At 41.0% G+C, this 23,374-nt stretch overlaps 1 protein-coding gene across 1 annotated transcript; it reads right to left on the bottom strand.

Moving 5' to 3' along the window:
• Positions 1 to 17,618: 17,618 nt before the first annotated feature.
• On the bottom strand, positions 17,619 to 17,897 carry SERTM2 (serine rich and transmembrane domain containing 2). Its single transcript, XM_054388812.1, has one exon. The coding sequence runs from the start codon at positions 17,895 to 17,897 to the stop codon at positions 17,619 to 17,621; it is 279 nt and encodes a 92-aa protein (XP_054244787.1).
• Positions 17,898 to 23,374: the final 5,477 nt, after the last annotated feature.

Raw genomic sequence — 23,374 nt, 5'->3', positions numbered from 1 at the left:
AGAGCCAAGGGTCTGCAAATCAGGCAGGAGATGAAGGAATTTTCTGAAAAACAAAAAAGTACTGTTCAGTACTAAACCACATGACATCAATTGCAAAGATGAAGTCACCAGTAAATTTGTTATTTCAGGTACATTTGCCCTTTGTGATGAAAACCCAGAGGGAGAGAGAATAACAACATTTTAGTTTCTAAAAAACGTCCAGACATGAAATCTGTTAACATAGTCTTGTCTACTGAAAGCTAAGAGTAACCCCTTAGGAGTTGCACAAGCTGAACTAATTTCCATTCTTAATTGCAAGTGTAACACAGATTACAATTCTACAAAAAAGAAACTACTCAAAATACACATCTAAATCTGTCTATTCACTGAATTAAATTTAAGATATGAGGTCACATCTATATATGCTGAGAGTTCCAAGAAAGATGCAGAAAAGAAATTGATATCTTGAGAATACCTCTGATTGCCATGTTAATGGCTCATTCACAATGCTCATTAGCCCCCTGTTGCTTTCATTTAGCATAATGAGCTACACTGAAATACATTTATTTTTTGATTAAATCAAATGGTGCTGACAGCAGACATGGCCAGGGGAAGGGTGGCACTTTATCTTAGGAAACATGGTGTATAGAAAATAATACTAGCTGCCGGAGTGCACAGGGCCTAATTGACCCTGACCATTCTTATTCAGGTCTTGCTAATCTCTTTCAGGACAAGGAAGCCAAGAGCTGAAGGTGACCACAACAGAAGCCAGGCAAAGACCTCGCCAACAGGGCACAGTGTGACCACACCAGAAAAAAAGCAAACAAAGCAGTGGCAGCAACAGATCCAGAAACCATCAGGCAAAGACAAGGTAACAAGCCTTTTTCAAGGTCAGTCTAAAAAACCCAAACAGCAACTCAGGAGCAGAACTAGCAGCAAGGACTCAACTCACCTCTGTCATCCAAGAAACAGATGTAGAGAAGGAACACAAAGATTATCAGGGGGCTGGAGCACTTTCACTATAAGGACAGCTGAAATACTTGGGGATTTTCAGTCTGGAGAAGAGAAGGCTCCAGGAAGACCTTTTTCAGGCTCTTCAGTATTTAAAGGGGGCTTATAAGAAAGATGGGGAGACACTCTCTAAGGAGGTGTAGTGATAGAACAAGGAGTAATGATTTTAAACTAAAAGAGGGGAAATTTAGATTAGATATAAGGAATAAATAATTTACTGTAACAGGAATGTGACATCAGTAGAGGTTGTCCATCCCTGGAAGTGTTAAAGGCCTGTAAAAGGCCAGGTAGAATGGGGCTTTTAGCAACCTCATCTAGTGGAAAGCATCCCTGTATACACCAGGCTTGAACTAGATAATTCTTAAAGTCCCTTCTAAACCATTCATTCATTCTACTTAAAGCCCCAGTTTAAATGAAGTCCCCATCAGAGGGTGTGGGTGTAAGCTCCAGCTGAGGCTAGTCAGGGCAGTGAAGACCTATTAGTGCAATCAAGGCCCTGACAGCTGATGGAGAGGGAGTCAGGCTTTGGAATGAAAGGAAAGATGATGACTTTTTAAGGTGTGTCAGAGAGTCAGCAAAAGTGTACATCTTTTTTAAGAAAGGTAAGGACAGGATAATTAAATGATTGGTTTTGTTTTGTGGTTTTTTTTTAAAGAGGATATAAGTATATTTGCATGTTTCCATGTTTATATCATTTTAATTACTGTAGTTTAGGAAATCACTGCTCATTTGTAACTAAAGCACTATAACTCAGTGTGTGCAAGCTCCTACTCTCCCAAAATTAAAAAATAAACTGAACATCATAAGTCCACCAATTCATTCTGCAGTTAGAATAGGTTTACAGTGGTTGTCACTGTACCTCAGCTGTGACCTTGCTTTTAGCCATCCACTCAAAATTCCTGTAAAGTGAGACGCTGTCAAGAAAATACCTCACGTATAAGCAGCAGTTTGTTCACAGCCTCACTGTTTGCTCCCCCAAATTTCAGTGGAATAAAATGCGTGTTTAGAAAAATGAGGACGCTTTGAATAATACTGGTCTTCCTAACCCTCAAGTGAGAGAGAAACTAGAGTGCAGTCTGCATAATACTGTGGGAAATTCCTGTATCTAGGCTTGCTCTGGTTATCAACATTTGCCTATGGAAAAGCTTCTTATTCTTCCAGTCAATAGGTGTCCATCCGATGGTATTTTCTAAACTCTGTTCAATTATTCTCATCAGCACTTCAGGGTATTCACAAGTTAAATTAAATGTTAGGTATTTTAGGAGAATAACAAAGAATCACAGAATCATAGAACGCTTTAGGTTGGAAGGGACTTTTAAAGCTCATCTAGTGCAACCCCTTACAGGGTTTCAGCACTTTTTGTATGTTTATGAAAGTGCAAAATGAGTAAAGATAGTCTCACTTCTATTTCTAGATGTCTTTTTATAAATTTGAACTGAAAAAACATTAATTTCCTTTCCCCCTCTCATTTAGATGGAGTGATGTACCTGTGAGGGATGATATTTCTGTTACTGTAGGGAACTGTGAAAATTAGATGGAGAGTATTTTGGGGAATGATTCCTTCGTATTACCATGATTCATAAATGCTTGGTCTGGGAAAATAACAGAGGAACATTTGCTGGGAAATTTACACAGTATACTTTGAAATATTTCACCACAGCATTCCTACATGATTTGAATTGCCTGTTTTGGGGCTTGTTATTTGGCAGTGGAGATAGTCAGGTAGCCTGCAGAGACACAGAGGCTCAGACTGACTGGAGACAGCAAAGGGAGTGTTATATCAGCTCTTCCTCAAGGCTGATGAGCAGGAGACATCACTGAAACAGCATGGAGGAACTGTGTCCACTGATGAAATATTTCACAGTTGAAGTGGAAAAGGAGGTTGTGTCTTATCTACAGTGAGTGTCCAAGATCTGCAAACTCATGGATTTTTTAAAAAGCCTGCAATATTTGATAGCATGCCTTGAAGCCCCAGGTTCTAGATTTATCTAATTGTGATTAGCAAAGCCTTTTGCTTCTGAAGTGGACACCAAAAGAATCATAGATTTATTGAAGTTGCAAGTGACCTTTAAAGGTCATCTAGCCCAACCCCCTGCAGTGAGCAGGGACATCCTCAACTAGATCAGGTTGCTCAAAGCCTTCTTCAAAATAAATGATTCCTTACTGAATCTTAAGGTCCTGGACACTACACTCAAAAAATATTTATTATATATCTATAACTATGTATCCTTTTATTACTGCTCTTCTGCATTGTGTGTCATGATTCTAATTTCTGAAAGTGAAGTACTTACTAAGTTCTGAAAGTGAGGTGCTGCTGGTCTTTGCTCTGCCTATGAAGCAGGAGGTCACCTCTAGACTGGGATCTTAGCACACTGCATATCAATCTGTTTTACAAGGAGTGTGGCTTGACTGGTTTGTACTGGCTGTTGAACTGGATCTTTACTGATGCTTGATGCTTCTTCTAGGTTTCTTCCGAGGGTAAAGAACCAAAAAATAGGCTTCATATAGAATGAAATTTCTCAAAGCTGTTTATTTCCAGTAAGTGTTTGGGATAACTGGGAGACTGGAAAGGAAATAATCTGAAGAGTGGTTGCAGAGCAGGTCAGTGTGCAGATGTAGGAGGGAGTCTGGCGTCTGTGACCAGAAGGGTTATCCTAGCTGTGAAGGCTCGCTACGGTGATGTCTCCTGGCAAGTGGTCCCTTCAGCTCCCCAGGGAACTTCCTGCTGTGACAGCCTGGCACTCCTCCTTGATGTCCATGGAAACCACACTCTACTATTCCTGCCTAGTAGCTACCAGCAAACACCTCCACAGCGATCTGCTGTGTGAATGCCCTGCCATTTCACATTCCTGCATAATCCCTCTGACAACTAAATCTATTAAAAATTCATTTTCATCCAGGCAAATCAAGACTCCCTGAAATCAGTTGAGCTTTCTCTGAAGGCAGCCTGTGCTGGTGCACATGTAATCAAATCCTGAGGTGCCTTCCATGCATTTTTACAAGCACTGAGATAGATTTCATGTTTCAATTATTGTTTTTGATGTGCATTTTTAAAGGAAATTAGAATATTATGCTCAAGTAAACCAACACGTTTAGATCTTTAGGTAGGAGCTCCAAGTAAGCAGCCAGTCCTAAATGTACAAGTAGATACAAATATCGCTGCCATGCAGCATAAAATTAGGTAAAGAGGTGACCTGTGAAGCCAGTCTAAATTTCACCACTGTCCATTTACTTATTGTTTTCCAGTAGCTGGCACTCAGCAGTAGTACATCTTGAATTGCTCTTCATAAGTCTTCATGGACACCTAAGTCAGTCCATTGATTAAGTGAATGGATTTTGGAAGCATGTGGGCTAGCTGAATATGCCCTACAATTAGAGAAAAGCTAATTCTTCTTGAAAAGAACACAGAAGAGAATGCATGTTGGGCAAACACCATCCATGGTGTTCATACCAGTAGAGGGCTGTCTGTATTCACTGAACAAGGGGATGAGAAGGAATCAAGTTTGTAGTTCCTCTTTGCTCCATCTCTTCAGGGTAGTATTAGCATCTTTACGTTTGCAATGCCTTTTTTTTTCTTCTCAAGCTGGCTCTCAAAACCAAAATGAAATAGTGAAAGCACATGAGATTCACTTCCCAGCCAGTCAGCAGAAGTGGCCAACACAGGTCTGCACAAGACCTGAAAGGTCAAATGGTGTTTCATGCAATGAGCCTGCCTATCTCCATCAGGTCTTGTTCAGAGGAACTGTGCCCTCTGCATCATTCCCAACCCTCTGCAAAAGTAGTAGGGGTGCTAATAGCAGTGACAGTTATGATTTGGTTTTCTTTCCTTTATGATTGTACTGATGATAGTCAGCTTATTATTTCAAAGCAGTCTAGTTTCCAGTAGACCTTAGGGATCAAAGTAGCCACTAAATACTTGCCAAAGCCACTGAGCTCAACTTAGAGATTCTTTAACAGCTCTGTCTAGGCCACCATTTTTTGCATGTTTCTATAATAGTGAATCATACTGAGCAGAATCAATACCAGAAACATCTTTGTTTGAATGCATTTTCTGTTTGTGGCTGCCTTTTTACCACCAGAAATGCTAGAAATATTTTATGAAGAGCCAGACCAGAAGGTTAATGTAATGTGAATTTCACAAAGATGTAAAGATAAAAATTAATGGCTTTTATTTTTTAGTGTCCTATGGATGTGTGCAGAGAGACATATAATCATGTTTACAACTGGGAAACTGTTTTGAGTGTGTGTACCTGTGTACCTTACAGATATATACTATTATTTAAGTATCAATTTATAACAGTGAATCTTCTCTCAGGATTTCTGGCATCATAATTCCAGGATAATATTCATCTATTCAAACTAAATAATCTTGCTAGAACTCGCTCACAAATATTGGACCAGATTCATTCCAGGTGTGATGTGGCCGATTTAGATCTAAACCAGAGCTCAGTGTTACTTTTGGGAGAGTCATTGCTGCTGCATGCACTCATGTCAACATAAGATTGTTTCACGTTATTTTGTCCCAAGAGCAAACTTTGCCAAACTCAGGATAGTCTTGTTTGCCTCACCTGATATCATACTTATGCATTGCCACCTAGACTTCCATCTACAGTAACACTGCCTTTTGTCAAGGGTTAGGGTTAGAGCTGGGCCAGCCACTGAACAAGTGGCAGATGCTCTTTATGAATCCCTCTGTCCTCCCAAAGGGAAAAGGAATAAGGGAGTGAGACTGATACATTGGAAAGGAAAGCTAAAACTGCTTTAATAAAAGTAATAACGGTAAAATGAAATATATGCAAATAGATACACACCAAAATTGGACTCAGCATCCCTGATGGCAACGTCACCGTCTCCACTGATGCTGGCGACAGGCATTGGGAAGTCCCAGACCAGACTCAGTGGCAGACAGAAACTGGATTCAGGAGCTGGGTTCTGGAAATGGATTTTGGAACACATGGGTTAGGATCAAAGACAGAATGGACAGAGTCTTCCTTGGACACCAGCCATTGAAGAACCCTCATGATCCTTTAGCTTTAAATTGAGTATGACATCCATGGGATGGAATCCCTTGTTGGTCAGTTGGGGGTCACCTGTCCTGCCTGCTCCTCCAGAGCAGGCTTACAGAGGCCACAAGATTTAGCAGTGACCTTGGTCTGCAGCACAACCTTGGTACTAACTTTCCCCACCAGTGTTATCACTGCTAAGCAGCTGCCATCTGTGCAAACATGTCCTGAATTTCAGAAAGTGTCCCACTAGGCAGAGACTGAGCTGAGAAGTCAAATCACTGAACAGAATTAATTCTGTTCCAGTTAAAACCAGAACACATTTCCCTTTCCCTGGTGAAGCAAAAAGATGTTCAGATACTAAATGTGACTGTTCATTTGCACAAGGCTTTGTGTACCAATGTTTCCTGTTAACAGCACACTGCAAAGCACTGTTCTTGTCACTATGCCATATACAAATGGTGATTCATAGTTAGATCAGTTCAAATGAAGGGGCCTTGGTTTTGGTTTATTTGATTTTTAAGCATATCACACATTGGGCTGACAGCTGAAGGCAGACTGAGGTCTTTAACCCAAAAGTGAGGTGAAATATACTTGGCAGTATGGTGGGTTGAAAATTCCCTGCAACATTGAATTTGCCAGACCAGTCCAGTTGGAAGCAAATGAAGCTGTATTTACAAGCAAAACTACAATTTACAATGAAATGCAATGAATATGTACAAAATATACAGTATTTACAATTTATAAACAGCACAAGAATGCCCCTGGCCAAAACCCAAGGGAGCTGCTAATAACTTTCCACTCCCTGTCCCCCTCCTTACTTCCCTGGACACAAAGGGACAAATGAAAGTGCAGAGAGATGTTATAACTTAGCCAAAACAATGCAGCCAAGCTCAACCAGAAGGGAGTTAGTGTCTCCCAGAATGAGAAAGACAAAAGAGAGAGATATTGTTTACCAAACTAATTCTTATAGTAGATATGTCTCCAATGGGATTGTTTAGAACTATCATTATTTTTCCTTTTTACACCCAACAGTGATTTATTTACATTCTACTACTTTCTGTCCAAGGTCTGTGGAAAATTTTAAAGGTACAGCCTAAAACTACCACAGGCAGGCGTACAGAAGGTCAGCTTTCCTTTGCCTTGCTTGGGAGGTGGAACTATGCAGGCTGAGAAAATTCTTCATGATTCACAGCATGGTCTATTTCTAATCCTATTGATAACACCTCTGAGCTCTCAGTGGAGGGTGGTTGGCCATCAGAAATAAGACTGAAGACACTTGCAGGCTGCCAATGCCTTGTATACAGCAGCATCAGGTTGCTATTAGACTGTTAAACTTGACCCAATGTCTTTGCTATTAAGCAAATAATGCTCCTTTTCTGTCCCTTATCAAAGGGGTGTAATTGCCTAGCAGCACCCACAGTTGATATGATGACACTTCTGGAATAACTAGTAAAATAAATTAATTTTTCTGAATGTAATGAGCTTTGATATTGAAAAAATGATTCATGTGTAAGATTAAAAGGAAATGTCTTCTGAAGCAGCCGTTGTCCTGTTCCCCTCCAGGGCCTTAGATTTCTAGCATGACAGGCAAAATCATTCCCTTTGGTTTCTCTGAACCTGGAATTTTATGTTTTATTTTGTGAGGCAGTGACTTGGTGAGGATTCAAGAGAAGTATTCTCTGGTTCTGAGACTGGTACTGCTGGGATATATTGCAGGTCCCTTATTGTTTTCTGTTTATGAACAGCCTACCCCAAGGTGCTAATTAGCTGGAAGAATTGCATAGACACAGAGTACTGTTTTGTTCCTCCACAAAAATACATTTATGGTTGAGGTGGATTTAATTGTGAGCATCCTGGATTTTGGAAATCAGCAAGGTAATAGCAGACATTTGTGAGACTGATATTTTTCATCTAAAAACTAATTACACAGCCTTCTTGCAGTCAGTAATATCTGCCTTTGGTGGTTGGTACCTCTATTCTGTCTTTGTAATCAGATATTTTCATGGCTTGTGCATCTTATTTCAACATACAGATATGATTTGTGCCCAGTCAAGTGTTTATTTTCTGAGTTCAGGGATGCTTGAACAAGGAATTTAAGGCTGGCTGTAATCTGAGGGTAAGCAATGCAAATGCCACTGATTTTTAATTTTCTTTGGGGCATTTACTTTTATTAGAGAAAGAAGGGTCAAATCTAACTTCTTAGATGGGTAAAGTCTTGAGGATGCTTGTGGATAATACATAATAATGGTATATCAGTTTTAAATTGAACACTATGCTTCAGAAGTGGCTGCAGTAGGAGGAATCAGCATGATTTCCATGGGTTTGTATAACAAAAATGATCACCAAGTACAGTGCATTTTTTCCACTGGGACTTAGCCCATCATTTTGTCTAATTATGGCATGAATCCCACAATGGAGAAAACCTTCTTCTGCAAAGAACTAATTCCCTCTAGAAATGCTAAAAATCTTAAAGAACTCTAATTATAATACATTTCTCAATAGATAAAGAGAGCCAGAGAGCTTGTGCTAGCCACTTACCACAGGGAAAAAAAAAAGAGAGAAAGATGAAGGACTGCCTAAGAGACAAAGAAGGAATGTGAAGTGGTTTGTATAAACTCCTCTCATCCTTCATCTAGGCTCGTACTGAGTGTAATGACTGATCTATGCCTAAAAGCATTACTGTCATTTGAGAGTTGATCTATTTATTTACATACACTCAAGAAGTATGGACTAGAGAGATTGGACTAGAGAGATTTGGGGAGAAAATGGCTGAAAACAAGTTCTGCTACACTCCTAAGTTGTTCTGAGACTCTCCAAACTAGTGTGGGCGCTCAAATTACTCAGGCATGTGGTTAGCTTTGTGTATTGTAGTTTCTGTCACCAGGCATGTCATATCATGAAATGGGTTGCCTGTGATCAAAAAGGGAAAAATCTCTGATTTCCTCACTCCCAGCCTATTCTTCAAACCAAATTCCAACACCAATTTGATTGGATTTCTGCAAACCTGAGATACTTCATTAAGTTGCAAAGCTCTGCTGAGAGTTGTTCAAAGACTGTTGAATGGCAAAAAAATCAGCAGAGAGTTGCTGCAAGGCTTATTCAGCACACCAGAGGATGGTTGTAGATGAGACTGACAAAGAATAGGCTATGGTCACTTGGGGATGACATAACTATGTGTGCACATATCACTAGGCAATAGTTTATTTTGCCTGATGTTCTATTATAAGTCTTAAACCTGCAGTATAAAATAAAGAGGCAGTGTTTATCATTGAAACATGTGTCCCCCAGCTGCCTGGTGAAACTGAGCCCAAACATTTATTTTTTTTCAATGGAATGAATGATAGCACTGAATGAACAATCTTTCAGACTCACACAAAAGAATAAACAGCTTTCCCAAGAGGAAGACTTCATGTTGCATTTATTTACAGGTTGGTCTACTGAAAAAAAAACAAACACAAATTATAGTTACTGCTTGAAAGATGATACCTTGTGAAGTGAAAACCTGGTATAGCTGGATCTAAATACCTGAGAGACAGACAACTCTCATTGCTTCTCAACTGTGGATATGTTTGTTTTCTGTGTTTGTCTTTTCTTGAAGGAAACAACTGAGAGAATTTCCTTTTATTTCCACAAAGACAAAATCTCCAAACTTGGCAACTCACAGGTGTTACTGCTCAGTAAGGCTGAAGTCAAACCATGTGATAACAGTTCAGAGAAAGTTGGTTGGCTTCTTCTCATTTTACTTTTAAATCACATTGGAAGAGAATGTAAATTCATGAATGTAAAGATTTTATTTAGATAATTTCTTGCTAATGGTTTCCTGTGTTTTTTCTTAAGTGGTTGATACTGATATGCAAAGGTAAATGGAAGGAGAAGCACATGGAATATGCACAGAGACAAACTGGGTACAATTCAGCTGTGTTTGCTGTACCTGACCTCAGTGCAAGGAATTGCTTCTTGAAATAGACATTTTCAAAGTAGGTTGTACTTACAAAATCCAATCTCATAATCTGTCTGCATTCCAAAGTCTTTGGCTCACAGTGCAGCACTGACTCTTCCATTTGGTTGGGCTGTTGGTGGTTTCTGAGAGTCTACTGCCTGCTGAGAGAGGCCACATGGCTTTAAAGTTAGAAGTAAGAAATGAGTCACCTCTGTAATCACGCCATCCATTCACATCTTGTCTGAGTCTGTTTTGTCCCTGCAGAGGAGATGTATGAATGTTTGTGCAGTTAACCATGGTGAATAATATTTCAAGTGTTGTGAAAATCCATTCACTGGACCAAAACAATCAGCTCTACCAGTAAGAAAACAATTGATTCTGTCAGTGTCTTTGCCTCTAAGACTGACGCTTATAGCGCCATCTGATTCCTTTGAGAAGTGGAGATTCTGTGAGCGCTGCTGGTGTAGCATAGCCTTCATATCATTAAATGGGCTATTGACATTGTCATTGCACATGGCAGTTCTAGCACATAAACAACAACTTTCTATCAAAATTCTTTAGAAACAACAACATCATATTTTAAGGCCATTTTGCCGTCATGAGCTATTGTGGCTTTAGCTTGGTATGAAGGTCAAGTACTGTGTGGTAACTACTGCTGCTGGAGTTGCTAATCCCTCCTGACCATTCAATTCATGTATTCCATGCAAGATTAGTCCCCTACTTCACTGACCTATTTGGTGGGCCTGATTGAGAGGAAGCACATTACTGCTTGTCATCCAGGAGACTGAATTTCAACTTGGTGAACCTTTTCTTGGAATTGTCCAGTTCATGGTGAGCTGTTAGTCTTTGCTATAGGAAACAAAACTGTACTAATCAGTTCTTGTTAAGGTGTGGAGTTTTGGGCATTATTAATTGAATTGGTTCCTGCTTTGTTTCCTCTCTGCAATAGGATATTTACTGTTGTAGGCAAGTATCCACCTGTTCTGAAGTTCAAAACTAAGCATGCACTGAGAAAGCTCTGATGCGGTCTTCCTATAGGTCCTGCTTTTCTTTGTCTTTTTGTCTGCTGTGCAGCTGGTCTCCAGACTTGTCTTTTTATTTTAAATGAACATCCCTCACACTCTAATGTGATTCACTCCCATGATTTACTGTGTGGCTTTTCTGCCTGTTCTTGGGTTCAGAGCTGGATCATGAGTAAAACATACAGCAGAAGAAAGCTGCAATCACGTATCTACCCACAACAGCCCTTCCTTTGCCTTGTATTCTGTTGGATGGATTGCTATTCTCTGTGTCATGGATACTGGTATGCCTGCATAAACTCCGACCTGAAGTTTTAATTGTAACTGTCTCACCGCTCTTGAGGTGTGAGTGATTCCAGTGATCTCAGGTTTTCTCAGCAGGAGAAAAGAAAAGGCAATGCTGCTGAACTGATCAATATTCATAAAATGCAAAGGCATCTTCAAGTCTTTAAGTGGCAAGAGTGAGTGAAAACAAATGTAAAGGCGTTGTCTACAGGCATTATGTCTGAACTGTCACTTGGTTGTAGATAAAGAAGGCAGCTTTTCAGAGAAAAGCCTTCAAGACAGTATCTGGCCCATCCCACTACCACACAGCATGACAAACTCTTCCTAAACTCTTTGTTATTGCTCTTATCTGGCATGGGCACTGAGACACAGAATTTCCACTAAAGCAGTATCAGTTTGGAGATGCTTTAAGAATTCTAAGCCAGGCACAATTTATTGGAAAAGTAGGAACAGAGCAAAATCTCACCCAGGATTAGTCCATCTTTTCCAAATTGCTTTGCAGCAAATTCTTGTTCAATGTCAAGCCAGCCAAACTGGTGATGAGCAGTCTGAGTGTGGAGGCAAGCAGGACAGTGGGGCAGTGATGCGTCTGGTAGTAAACTGGTGCATAGGTAAAAGAACAAGTCAAACAAAGACAAAGCAGCCTCAAGCTTCTGATCCCAATGGTGTCTTTCTCCCCAGAGTAGCTTGCAGATATGCATATGGAGAGCGTTGTCGTGCTGTAGTTGCCAGCTGTCCCTTTCAGTGTTGGTTATGCTCTATAGCAATGAACAGCTTTGACATTTAGCACAACATTAGCCAAAACTGAGAATACTCCTCTTTTTCCTCTCTCTCTTTTGTCAATGTATTCAACAACAGCATGTCACATTTCTTCCCCACTAGGTGCTAACATGAAGTAAATGAAAACTGGTGTGGTGTTATCACCTGTAGCCCACATGCTGACAGAGTCAGTGCTGAAAGGGTTCCTCAGAGCTTTTCCAAGCTGTGGAAGCATGAAAAATTTGTGAACAACAGCAAAACCACATCAGTTTGATTCTGATGTGACAAGCTCTAAGATTTGCCAGTGAGTGTATTGCAGTAGCCTCACACTGGCCCAGATGTGAGCTTCCTGGGGCATTTTGTGCTAGTCATGCAACAGCTGTTTGGACAGGTTCCTATAAACCAAATATTATGGACTAATAAGAAGTGCTGCTTATGAACTGCTATGAACATGAATTTGAATTATGATTGCTAAAGCATAAGGATTAAAGGGGAGATCTTCCTTGTAAATTTTGCTTCAGCAGGTGTCATCCAGGTTTGTGTCTTTCAAGCTAATAATATAGGCCTATGTATCTGTAACCACCCCTCACACCCTCTAATCCTGCCATCTGCTCTGTGAACTGCAGCACTGGAAAGACCTACTTGTGACATATGGGCCAAGGGCAGGTTCCTGATACGGGAAGGAGTTTAAGGGACATGCAAAGGCTAGAGGGAAGGTGCTGGAGGATGCTGAAGCTTGTGATATGCTCATATCAACCTCATGGGTTTGTGTTGTCCTGTGTCCCAGTTCAGCATCTGCTTGCCCATGCAGTTCAATGGGTACACCATGCACAGTTTGCTTCTGACTCTCTCCTGCATTTTAAGGAAGAGCTTGTCTGCCTTATGTTTGATCAGATGTGTGGGGTATGTAGAACTATGACAGGCAGGTGCTACTTGATACCTAGTCTTGCTGGGAGGTATGTATCTTTTCATAAAATTACATGAATAAACATCACTCAGTAGCTACTTCGGCGCAAATATTTCAGGACTTCTAAGAGAAACTAGCTTCAGGACAACAACCTACATTAAATGAATTTCTTCAGAGAAGAACATAGTTCAAGTATCAAAGAATGTTGATGAGCTCTCATTTGACTTGCAGGTTCCTCTTGTAACTTAATCAATTGCTATTAAATGGAACTGTTAAGAGTAAGACTATGACCATGAAGACAGAATTAAAGCAGAGAGAGTCAGCTTAGGAAGTCTATGGCTATTAGTTTTATAAAATTTTGGTTTGAAAATGGCTTAATAAATCTAAAGGAGAAGGAAGGGAGGGGAGATCTTCTACATTATTCACCATTTGTTTCAGCTGCCGAGTTTGCATAGACATGAAATTCAGGTGGGAGAATGGGGAGTGGGTTATTTATTAGTTACAAATGAATTGGATGGACCTTTCTCTGTTGTATCCAGATCTGCTTACACAACTGAGCATTGCCTACAGCTTCACAGCTGTGTTTTGCTTTCAGCTGAAGAAATCCTAGAGTACATAGGAAAAATTCATATTCAGTATCCTAAGAGATAGTTTATCTGTTCTCTTTTATGAATGAACCGAGGACAATTTTTTCCTATATTGCTTTCCAGAGAGCAAGTGTGCAAGGGACTGACATCATTGTGGTTTTTCAATCTTTGTTTTGATATCTGTGTCTGCAGAATGAACATCAGAAATTGAAGACTGCTTTTATTCATGCTGGAACTTCACAACCTTCTGTAAAAGCCTGAGGATGGTGAAGGTCTCAGACAATTTTATGGGGTTAGGCTTTTGATAGGTGGAATGTATAACATGCGGTTTATTTTTGTGAACAAATGCGAAATCTGTGTCAGGAACAGTAACTGAAAGAATATATTTCCTAATCCACTAGGATGTAGTCTTAAATCTTTCCTTGTAGATTGCATTTATTTATAGAATTATGTGCTTGGGTGCTTTTTACTTAAGTTCTGTGTAGTCACTTTTAAACCCACTGCATCCACCATCTCTAAGTTTATGTTTCTGTCAAAATTGCAACAACTAAGCTGACAACTCATGTACCAAGAAAATACCATTTGGGATGTTTTTCTCCTTTTCAGCTGTATCTATATCTGAATTTTCAGAGATGCATGTCAGTGTAAGACTGCACATTTTTTTTCAGGGCATATGAATAATAGGAGTGGAAGTGGTTGTCCCCTGTACTTGGCACTGGTGAGACTGCACCTTGAATATTGTGTTCAGTACAAGAAGGACACTGAGGTTCTGGAGAACATCCAGAGAAGGGCAAGAAGTTGGTGAAGGGTCTAGAGCACAAGTCATGTGAAGAGCAACCAAGGGAACTGGGTTGTTTAGCCTGAAGAAAAGGAGGCTGAGGGGAGACCTCACTCTACAATTCCCTGAAAGGAGGTTGTAGTGACGTAGGAGTTGGTCTGTTCTCCCAAGCAGCAAGTGACAGAATGAGAGAAAACTACCTCGAATTGTGCTAGAAGTCGTTTAAGTTGGATGTGAGGAACATTTTTTTCACTGAAAGCGTTGCCAAGCCCTGGGACAGGATGCCCAGGGAATGGTGGATTCCCCATCTCCAGTGATGTTTAAAAGCTGTGTAGATGTAGTGCTGAGGGATATGTCTTAGCACTGGACTTGATAGTGTTGGGTTAATGGTTGGACTCGATGATCTTAAAGGTCTTTTCCAGCCTAAACCATTCTGTTATTCTGAGTGAACAAACTTCCTGTCCATACCAGAATGAAGCTGAAATATAGACACACCACAAAGATATATATTAAAAAAAAACACAAACCCAAGCCAAAACACAACAATCATCCCACAATCTCACCTAACTGCTACCTAATCTGTAGCAAATAAGGTGACCTGTGGTAACAATTTATGAGCTAACATCCCAACCAACTCCTCCTGCTACTTATCCTCTGCTGAGTTGGTTGCATCTTTCCTCATCTGCAAACCTGCTTTAAGCCCATAGCTGGCTGTCTGCACTGGGGTGTTACCTCATAAGTTGTTTCCACATTAGTGACTGCAGGGTAACGATGTATTTCTTTTTCTAGTGAAGACAAGGTACACCAACAAGTTTTCATTAGTGCTAACAGCTAAATGGATGTGTGACTTTGGGTAGTCTTAGGGTTTCTGATATTTTTCATTTCCTTTTCCAGTAAAATAAAAAAAGATCCTTCAAAGAGCTCAGGGTTGATCCTCTGCTGAGTTACAGAGTTTGAAAAATTATCTTCTCTGCAGTTGTGTGAGCATATGAAAATATACCTTCGTGTTTATATATTCTGACACAGAGAAGGAACATATTCTACATATCAACCCTTTCTGCTCAATACTTAAGGGTTTGTTAACACAGAAAATTCATGGACATGCATGGAAATCATGCAGATGAGATTACCCAGACATAAATCCTGTAGAGTGTAAGTGATTTGAGGAGTTACATCGTACTTGAATTGTGACACCTTCTGGAGTAAATACCCTGGGAGATTTGGGAGTGATGGATGGTGATGAACAGTCGTTCTGCTGCTCCTTCAGAGCAACAGGTGGCTGTCTTCCCCCGCAGGCAGGGACTGGAGGAGGTGATGAATTTACTAGAGTCGTATTTGTTTCCAGTGTCTAAGACAGGAGTAAAGATGGGAGTAATCTGCCCAGTTTAAGTAATATTTACATAAACTGGTAGAGGATCTTCCTACAGTGATGCCCCTTGAGGTCAGCAGTTTGAAATGAGCGGCACCACTTGAGCCTGTTTCTGCACATGAGCTGATCTCTCAGAAGGGAACAGCACAGAGTAGTCAATGACTCACCATTGGTAGTAGTATGTCTCTTTATTTTTTGTAAAAACTCACAATTTGGTGTAGCAGATGGACAAGTAGGAAGGAAACAGACTGCTGGAGGGGAAGGTAATGGATGTGACACTTGCAGTGCTCCAAGATCCAGCAAATTCATGCAAAAGTTCCAGTAACCAGTCCTTGTAGTCGAAGAATGCCAAAGTCCACTAAAGCCCACTCAGCAAATGCAGTTAATCCCAACAACCTCGTTTCTTAGAGACATCAGGTCTTAGACATTACAAATGAGAATGAAAGGGGGGGGGGGGGAAGATATTTTTCTGCTTCTCAGTGGGAAAGGCTTTAGAATTTGCTGGCATTGCACAGAAATGGGGCATTCCAGCTGCCTCTGGGACTGTAGATGTATCAAGTGGGACAGATACTTTGTGTGAAATAAAGCTTTAGAAGGGAAAATTTCTCATTTTTGTGTTAAAAGGTGAGGCTGTCTTCTTTAACATAGGAATATAGCCAGCCCAAAGATACAATGTGATATAATACAATGATATATAAAGTGATTGCCCTTTTATTTACAGTGTGTTTACTGAATAAGTTTTAAAGGGTTGTGAGACTCTTCTGACATAAAATTTATTAGTATGAAGAAAAGAAACACAGTCTTGACACCTACCTCTGGGGGACTTTACTGAGATCAGAGCAATCAGAATTTGGGTCCAATTCAGATCATGATCACATTTTCACATCTTTTAAACATCTCCAGGGATGGATGGGATTCAACCACCTCCCTGGGGAGCCTGACAACCCTTTCAGAGAAGAAATTTCTTCCAATATAGTGTTTAAACAATGCAACTTGAGGCCCAAAACTTTGAAAGAACTGGTCTGATTTTCGAGAAAGAAAAGCTAACATGGATGTGAGAGGAAATGCTGTTATGAATTTGAGTCTGGTAGGAGAACAGTGTCTCAACTTTACACTACATTTTAATTACCGAGTGATAAAGGGGAAGCTGAAAGGCATGAGCACTTTTGTATTCAGCTCAATTATTGTAGTGAAGAACAAAGGAAGAGAGGTAGAGTGTCTTTTAACATATTTTCTCTCCTGCTGCTCATTTCCTGCTGGTCCTTTCTTTTTATTTTAAACCTTTGATAAATGTTACCTGTTTTCTTTCCTCTTCTCAGTCTCATATGTGGAATGCAACTATCCCCAGTATCATTTTTAGTGTCAGAAACCAATACTTTCAGCAGGAGATGAAATGTTTGATACTTCTGAAGCTCCATTGTGTACATCTGTCATTCAAGTGGCAAAAAAAAAGCAGTTGAAATTTTTCCTGCTTGAATGGAAGAAATGCCTGAGAATTTCCAAACCACTGATAATTTCTGTATGTGCCCTGCAGGCTCTTCCTGCATACACCACTTAACTTTGTTGATTCAACTCTATTCACAAGCAAGGAATGTAAGGGCAGAGAGGTTGGCAAATAGAAGTTTCAGGACACATTCTGCTGTGTGTCTCTCCTGGATTTTGGCTCTCATTATTGTGGCTTTTACTATTTAGTGCAAGAGCTTTTAGAGGGCTGTGAGACTCTCCTGACAGCAGTAGGTTTCTATAATGTAAATTTTACTGAAAGTGTGCACACATTGCCCATAATGTCAAAAGCCAGGAAGTCCCAGCCAGTCAGTCTGAGTTGTATGACACTCTCTAGATGCTTTGTGCTGCTGCTGCTGGTTGTGCAGTAAGTTGTAGGACTCACTAGGCAGGCAGAGATTCTTTATACAGCTGCCATCATTTTGCTGACCAAAACATGTCTCACAAGCACAGAGTAGTATTTGCTTTGGGGTCACTAAGTGGTAGGAATCCCGCTGCACATTTCCACATCTGTGAACTGCTGGACATTCTCAGTGCTCTCTGGAGAGGTGGTGATTGGGGAAATAACATGCTTCAGACGCAAGAGCATGGAGAAAAGCAATATGAGAAGGATAGCCAGAAGTGTTAGAAACAGTCCCACATACACATAGAGGACAGAATATTTATCTACTGTTGTGTCTACTTCTGTTGCCAGAGTTGGAAAGTGGACACGGCCAGTCAGGTTTCCCCGAAATTTAAAATAAATCTCAGTCATTGCTCTCTGTCAGCTTTGGTCCATTTTCTCTATTTACCTTCAGATTTCCTGTCTTGCCCCACAAAACTCACAAAGGAGGTCAAGAGAGGAAACTTAGGAAAGATGGCGTGATGGCCTCAGCAAGATATGATCCATCCTCTTGGTCTCAAGGATCACAGAACCATAGAATAACTTTGGTTGGAAAAGACCTTTAAGATCATTGAGTCCAACCATTATTTAACACCACCAAATCTGGAGCTAAACTGCTGGTTCACACAGTTAAGCAGACTGCATGAGAAAAGCCTTTGCACATAATTTTGTCAGTTGCTATTACAATGACAACAAGCATTAGACTTGTGTTTTACACTGCCACCCAACTTTAGTTTGTCCTGAAAATGCTTTGGTCCTTCTTTAGGTAGTTTGCTTCCTGTAGTAGGTGAAAAGCTTTGGTCCTTCTCTCAAACAGAGCTGCAAAGGTTCACACAGCTTTGGTCTTTGCAGGTGGTGTTTTTCCAAACAGAGTGAGTCAGCTTTCTGCCAGCTTCTCCCACAGCAGGTGGCTTATCCTTGCATGAGCTGGGGAAGGTTCTTTTCTGCTTTGCCAGACTGCTGGGGGATCCCTTCTCTCCTTATGCAGGGCTAGTTCCAGTGCTTCCTTAAAAAGTATGGAGTTTCAAGTTTCTCGTTAGGAACAGTCAAAAGACCACTTTCTAAAAAGAAAAAAAATAGTTACATAGAAGAATGAAATCAGATACCAAACCAGCCTGGTCTATAGTGATATATTTAGAACAAATAGATAAGAAAACTCTTGCCATGCTCCTGTGAGATACCTTGAGCTCAGGAGAAGCACTGAGTATTGAACTTCAGAGAAAGACCAAGCAAATCTAATTGTTAAGGTCTCCTCTGGCAGCACTCCTTATTTACTTATGGGAAAGAGAAGGCCCTGAGGTCTATAGAATTAGATATCGTAGGAAGGAAAATAAGAATCCAGTCAGTGTCTTCCAGCATGTCTCTCTCATTTATTGTTTACAAGGACTCTGTTTCTGATGAAGGATGCATCTGGCAGATGTCCAGAGCCCTATCTGTCCCACTAGGGCAACTCTGCTATGAGGTATGACACTTCCCTCACCTCCTGGGAGCAGAGCTTACTATAAATGGGGAGAACCTTAACATTTTACCATTTGCATTTCTTTCAGCTGGAAACACAAAACATAAATACTGACATTTCACTGTAAATGGTGCATCCAAAAGCATCATGTTTTGCTTTAGTAAGATCAGAACTTTGTTTTTAGCTGAAGCAAAAATGATATCAGTGAAACAAAGTGATGCAGTCATTTTTAATGTTCACTACATGTACACCTACAAGAGAGGTAAACCGAGTAATATTAATATAGTAATACACTGTGGTAGTCAGATGAAAATGAAACATTAGGTAAAAATGATAAAAGAGCTCTTATGCTTTTAGGTAAAGATTTCACCTAAGAGACATATTGCTGCAAAATATTTTTACTTTCCCAGGCCTTCAGTTTGTAAAGCATGGCTGGTTTATTGACAGTGTTTGGCTAGTTTCTCCCCATACACCAATGAGAACAATACCTTCTGTTTTCAGAGAGAGGTGGTTGAAATCTGGAGACCTGATTCATCAAAGAACTTTTACTCAGACTTTTATTGAAAGCAAGACAGACCTACTGTGGCTCACATGATGGGGAAACATCTAACGTGTTGAGTTTTTGGAGAAGGGATGCTGAGGATTGTCTACACTTTACCTCCTAGCTCCTGCAGTACCTTTTTCAGCATCAAAGCATTTGAGATAACAGCAACCCATCTTAGGGAATACTGGGCCAGATCCTGCTTAGTAATAGGCTGGTTAAGCAGGGCCAAACTGTTGCTTAAAAAATTTCTTGGGACTTATGCACTCCCTATGTGGGTAGTGGATTTTGTGCTGTGCTTCCTGTAGGAGGGTGTGGGCAGGCACAGTAGAAAAGGGCTGCTCAATATTTTAATGAGGGCTGGCCCAACCCCTCTGGAGTCAGTTATTCTTGCATCAGATTTGATGCAGATACAGAGCCCTGGAACATGAAAGCAAAGGTGTGTTGCAGCCAGGCACTTCTGCTCTCAATTATAGGGCAATAAGTGTGATTCTCACACTTTGAACCTATAAAGGGAAATTCTTCCCCCATGAAGAATATTCTTATGCTTCACAGCAGGTGAGAAATAGAGAGTGTGAGGGCTACTGGCCATATATAACCTCTGCTCTTACAGTCTGTTGATAATGATATGCAATCAGCCTGGAATCTAACACGTGGGTGAGTTGAAGTGTAGAGCAATGTCTTTGCCCATCTCATCTGCTGTCTTATTGTGAGTGAAAGCCAGAACTAGCTTCTCTCCTCCAGGAGCTTTACATACTTCATCAAATTAGACTGCAGAATGCTAATGATGTTAGTCTGAAGTCCAATAATTAACTACAAACCAAGATGTTGAATTAACAAAGCTCAGTTGGGCATTTATTGATAAAAGAGGCAAATTAATAGTAAAAGTGTTACCTATGAGGAGCTGGCACAGGTTTGGATTTTGTTTTCAATCTTGACTGTAGTGTTGTCAGGAGCAATCAACTATTCAGACTATTGAAAGCTGTGAAATTAAATACATCTTTTCCAGAAATGAGCCAGAAATAATTCAGTAGCTCCAGGCAACCCCAAAGATTTTTGCTTTTCAATCTACCAGTTATATCATTGAACATATATTTTTGGATATTAGCAGATTTAACTTTGCATACTCCCCTTGAAGGAACGGAAGGTTGAAGACTGTAGAGGCCAAGCTCATGTGAAAATAAATGGCACACAAAGCTTCTGAAAAAGCTGTGTATAAAGCAGCCCAGCACCACAACTTAGAGCAATTCAAATGACAGGAGGCAGAACCTCAGTGGTTACCCTGAGAAGTCCTCAAGCCCAAGGACACAGGTAGTAAGTACAAGTTTGTTACAGAGCTGAACAGCATAACTAGACCCTGCATTCCCCGTTGTCTAAGTTGTGGTTAATTCATTTTTCTCTGGCTGGCCAATACTCCCATTTATGAGAGGTGCCAAGCACCATCAGTGTGTACTGATGCTCAGTGAGTACAGATTCATTGCAAGCAGACTGACCCTTTTTTTGTTAGTTTTTCATTGTTTTTAAGCAAGGACTGTAAAAAAACCCACAAAAATACACAAACCAACATATTTAATTTACTAAAAATCAGTAATGAAAACAGAAACCTCATACAAAACAAAGGAAAGGTTTCTTCTCAGAACATGTCACTGAAACAGGAAATTCATGAGTCCAAACTTCTTGGGTGCTGAAATTACCATCTTCCCACTGCAGCTATCATGGTTTGGGGAGCTTCAGATTTGGGGAGTTTTTATGAAGCTTGCATGGCTCTACTTTGCACCTTTATAGGTTGCAGAGGAACAGAGAAAAAGAAAGATTTTCCCCCAAAGAATGCAAGCAGATAGTACACATGGATCTTGCAGCTGCACTAAATGTCTTATCTTACCTGCTCGCTGACTTTCACTGTCATATTTGGTTTGTGCCACATACCAGCAAGGCACCTCTGAAAGTGCAAGCAACTTTTCCGAGTTCTCTTTTGCTTTTCCAACCAATACTCTAAGTGGGACAAACCAGAACAATTCCTTGTGTAGCTTCTCTGAGGCTGTTAATTTAAACTGCACTGAACTGGCCGGCAAGCACAGAAATGTTTGGGTTTGAACACAGACAGTACCAGGTGTATTCAGTCTAGGTGGCCTTTAGAGAAAAAAAATCAGGGTTGCAGAAATGCAGACAAAGCATTGAAGTATCAGCTTCATCCATGGCTACATGTTCTCCAGGGAGAGGAGAAAGGGGTGTCTCTACTTTCAGTGGGGGACAGTTTGTTTTGTTCTCATGCTGAAGTGCAAGGCAGTGTGTGTCAAAGGTTAGGGCTGGCATAGGAAGAGAACAAATAAAGCATAATTACCTTTCAGAGCACACAGGGGTGTTGGGACTGGGTATTAGAGCAGCTGGTTCAGACCATGGGCTCGCTGGTGATTTATCAAGGAACATCTCCTGGGTCATCCTCCTGGGTCGTAGAATTGGTGCAGGAAAGATTTGCTGTCTTACTGCTGGAGTCGGGATATTGTTTTTCAGCAACAAACATGCCAAGTGCACTTTCTTCTCTGCTCCTGAATTCACATGGCTGGCTGGCAGGGATGGCAAGAAGCCTTCTCTTCATGAGCTTCAGTGCTTGGATGGAAACAGCCTGTCCCCTCCCTCAGCAGTGGCAGGCGAGCAGAGAGGATGATCACTAGTGCTGTTGCATCTCAGCGGCAGCAAGGAGGGAAGGGAGGGAGGCTGTGATCTCAGCTCGATGCAAACTTTGTGCAAGGTTCGTCTTAACCCTTTCCTGCTTGTGAGTGGTAAGTGAACTGCCTGATAATTGGAAAGTAAGACATGGGATAGGAGAACAGGTTTTCAGTTCTCTCATCTTCTAGAAGATACAAAGGTTTTTTCTTTTGTGCCCCTTGGGAAGGGTTACCTGGTGAGGGTTTCCACCTAAGTTCCTGTCTGGAGCCATGGACAAGTGTCACATTTCAGTTGAAAATGTTAGGATAGTCCCCAAGCATTGCTCTTTGACACTGGAGTTTCTGATGTATCTGCTGCTGTGCTGACTGGGGCTTTGGGAGGGGCAGTGTGGCTGGTTTAGTTCACAGGTCCTCACTCCCCTGAGTAGTTTGAAACTCTGCATGAATAAGCATAGCTCCAGCTGTGGGCAAAAATTATTTTAATCAATTTATGAATGTGTGAAGCACAGATCTGCCTACAAGGAGCCACAAAAATGTGGCAGAAGGAGCACAGGTTGGGGTGAGAACCCAAGCCATTCTGGTCCCTCTGATTACCACGCCTTTTAACCTGCATTTCTTAGCTCCCCCTTGGATGACAAAGTTTTGTAGATGACACCAAGTTGAGTGAGAATGTTGATCTGCTCAAAGGTAGGTATGCTCTGCAGAGGAAGCTGGTCAGGCTGGATCAATAGGCTGAGGTCAGTTGTATGAGGTTTAATAAGGCCAAGTCCTGCACTTCAGTCCCCATGAATGCTCCAGGCTTGGGGCAGTGGCTGGAAACTGCCCAGCAGAAAAGGTCCTGGGGAGTGCTTGTTGACAGTCAGTTGAACTTGAGCCAGTGTGTGCTCAGGTGGCCAAGAAGGCCAATAGCATCCTGGGCTGGATCAGGAACAATGTGGCCAGCAGGACTGAAAAAGTGATATTCCCCCTGTACTCAGCACTGCTGAGGCTCAGCCTCAATACTGGGTTCAGTTTTGGACCCCTCTCTACAAGGAGGACCTTGAGGTGCTGGAGCAGGTCCAGACAAGGGCAATAAAGCTGATGAAGGGTGTAGAGAAGAAGGACTATGAGGAGCAGCTGAGAGAACTGGGTTGTTTAGTATGGAGAAGAGAAGGCTGAGGGGAGACCTCACTTTCTACAACTC

This window comes from Indicator indicator, chromosome 17 (assembly GCF_027791375.1).
Source record: "Indicator indicator isolate 239-I01 chromosome 17, UM_Iind_1.1, whole genome shotgun sequence".
In the NCBI taxonomy this organism is placed as follows: Eukaryota; Metazoa; Chordata; class Aves; order Piciformes; family Indicatoridae; genus Indicator; species Indicator indicator.
This window is presented reverse-complemented; position numbering and strand designations above follow the sequence as displayed.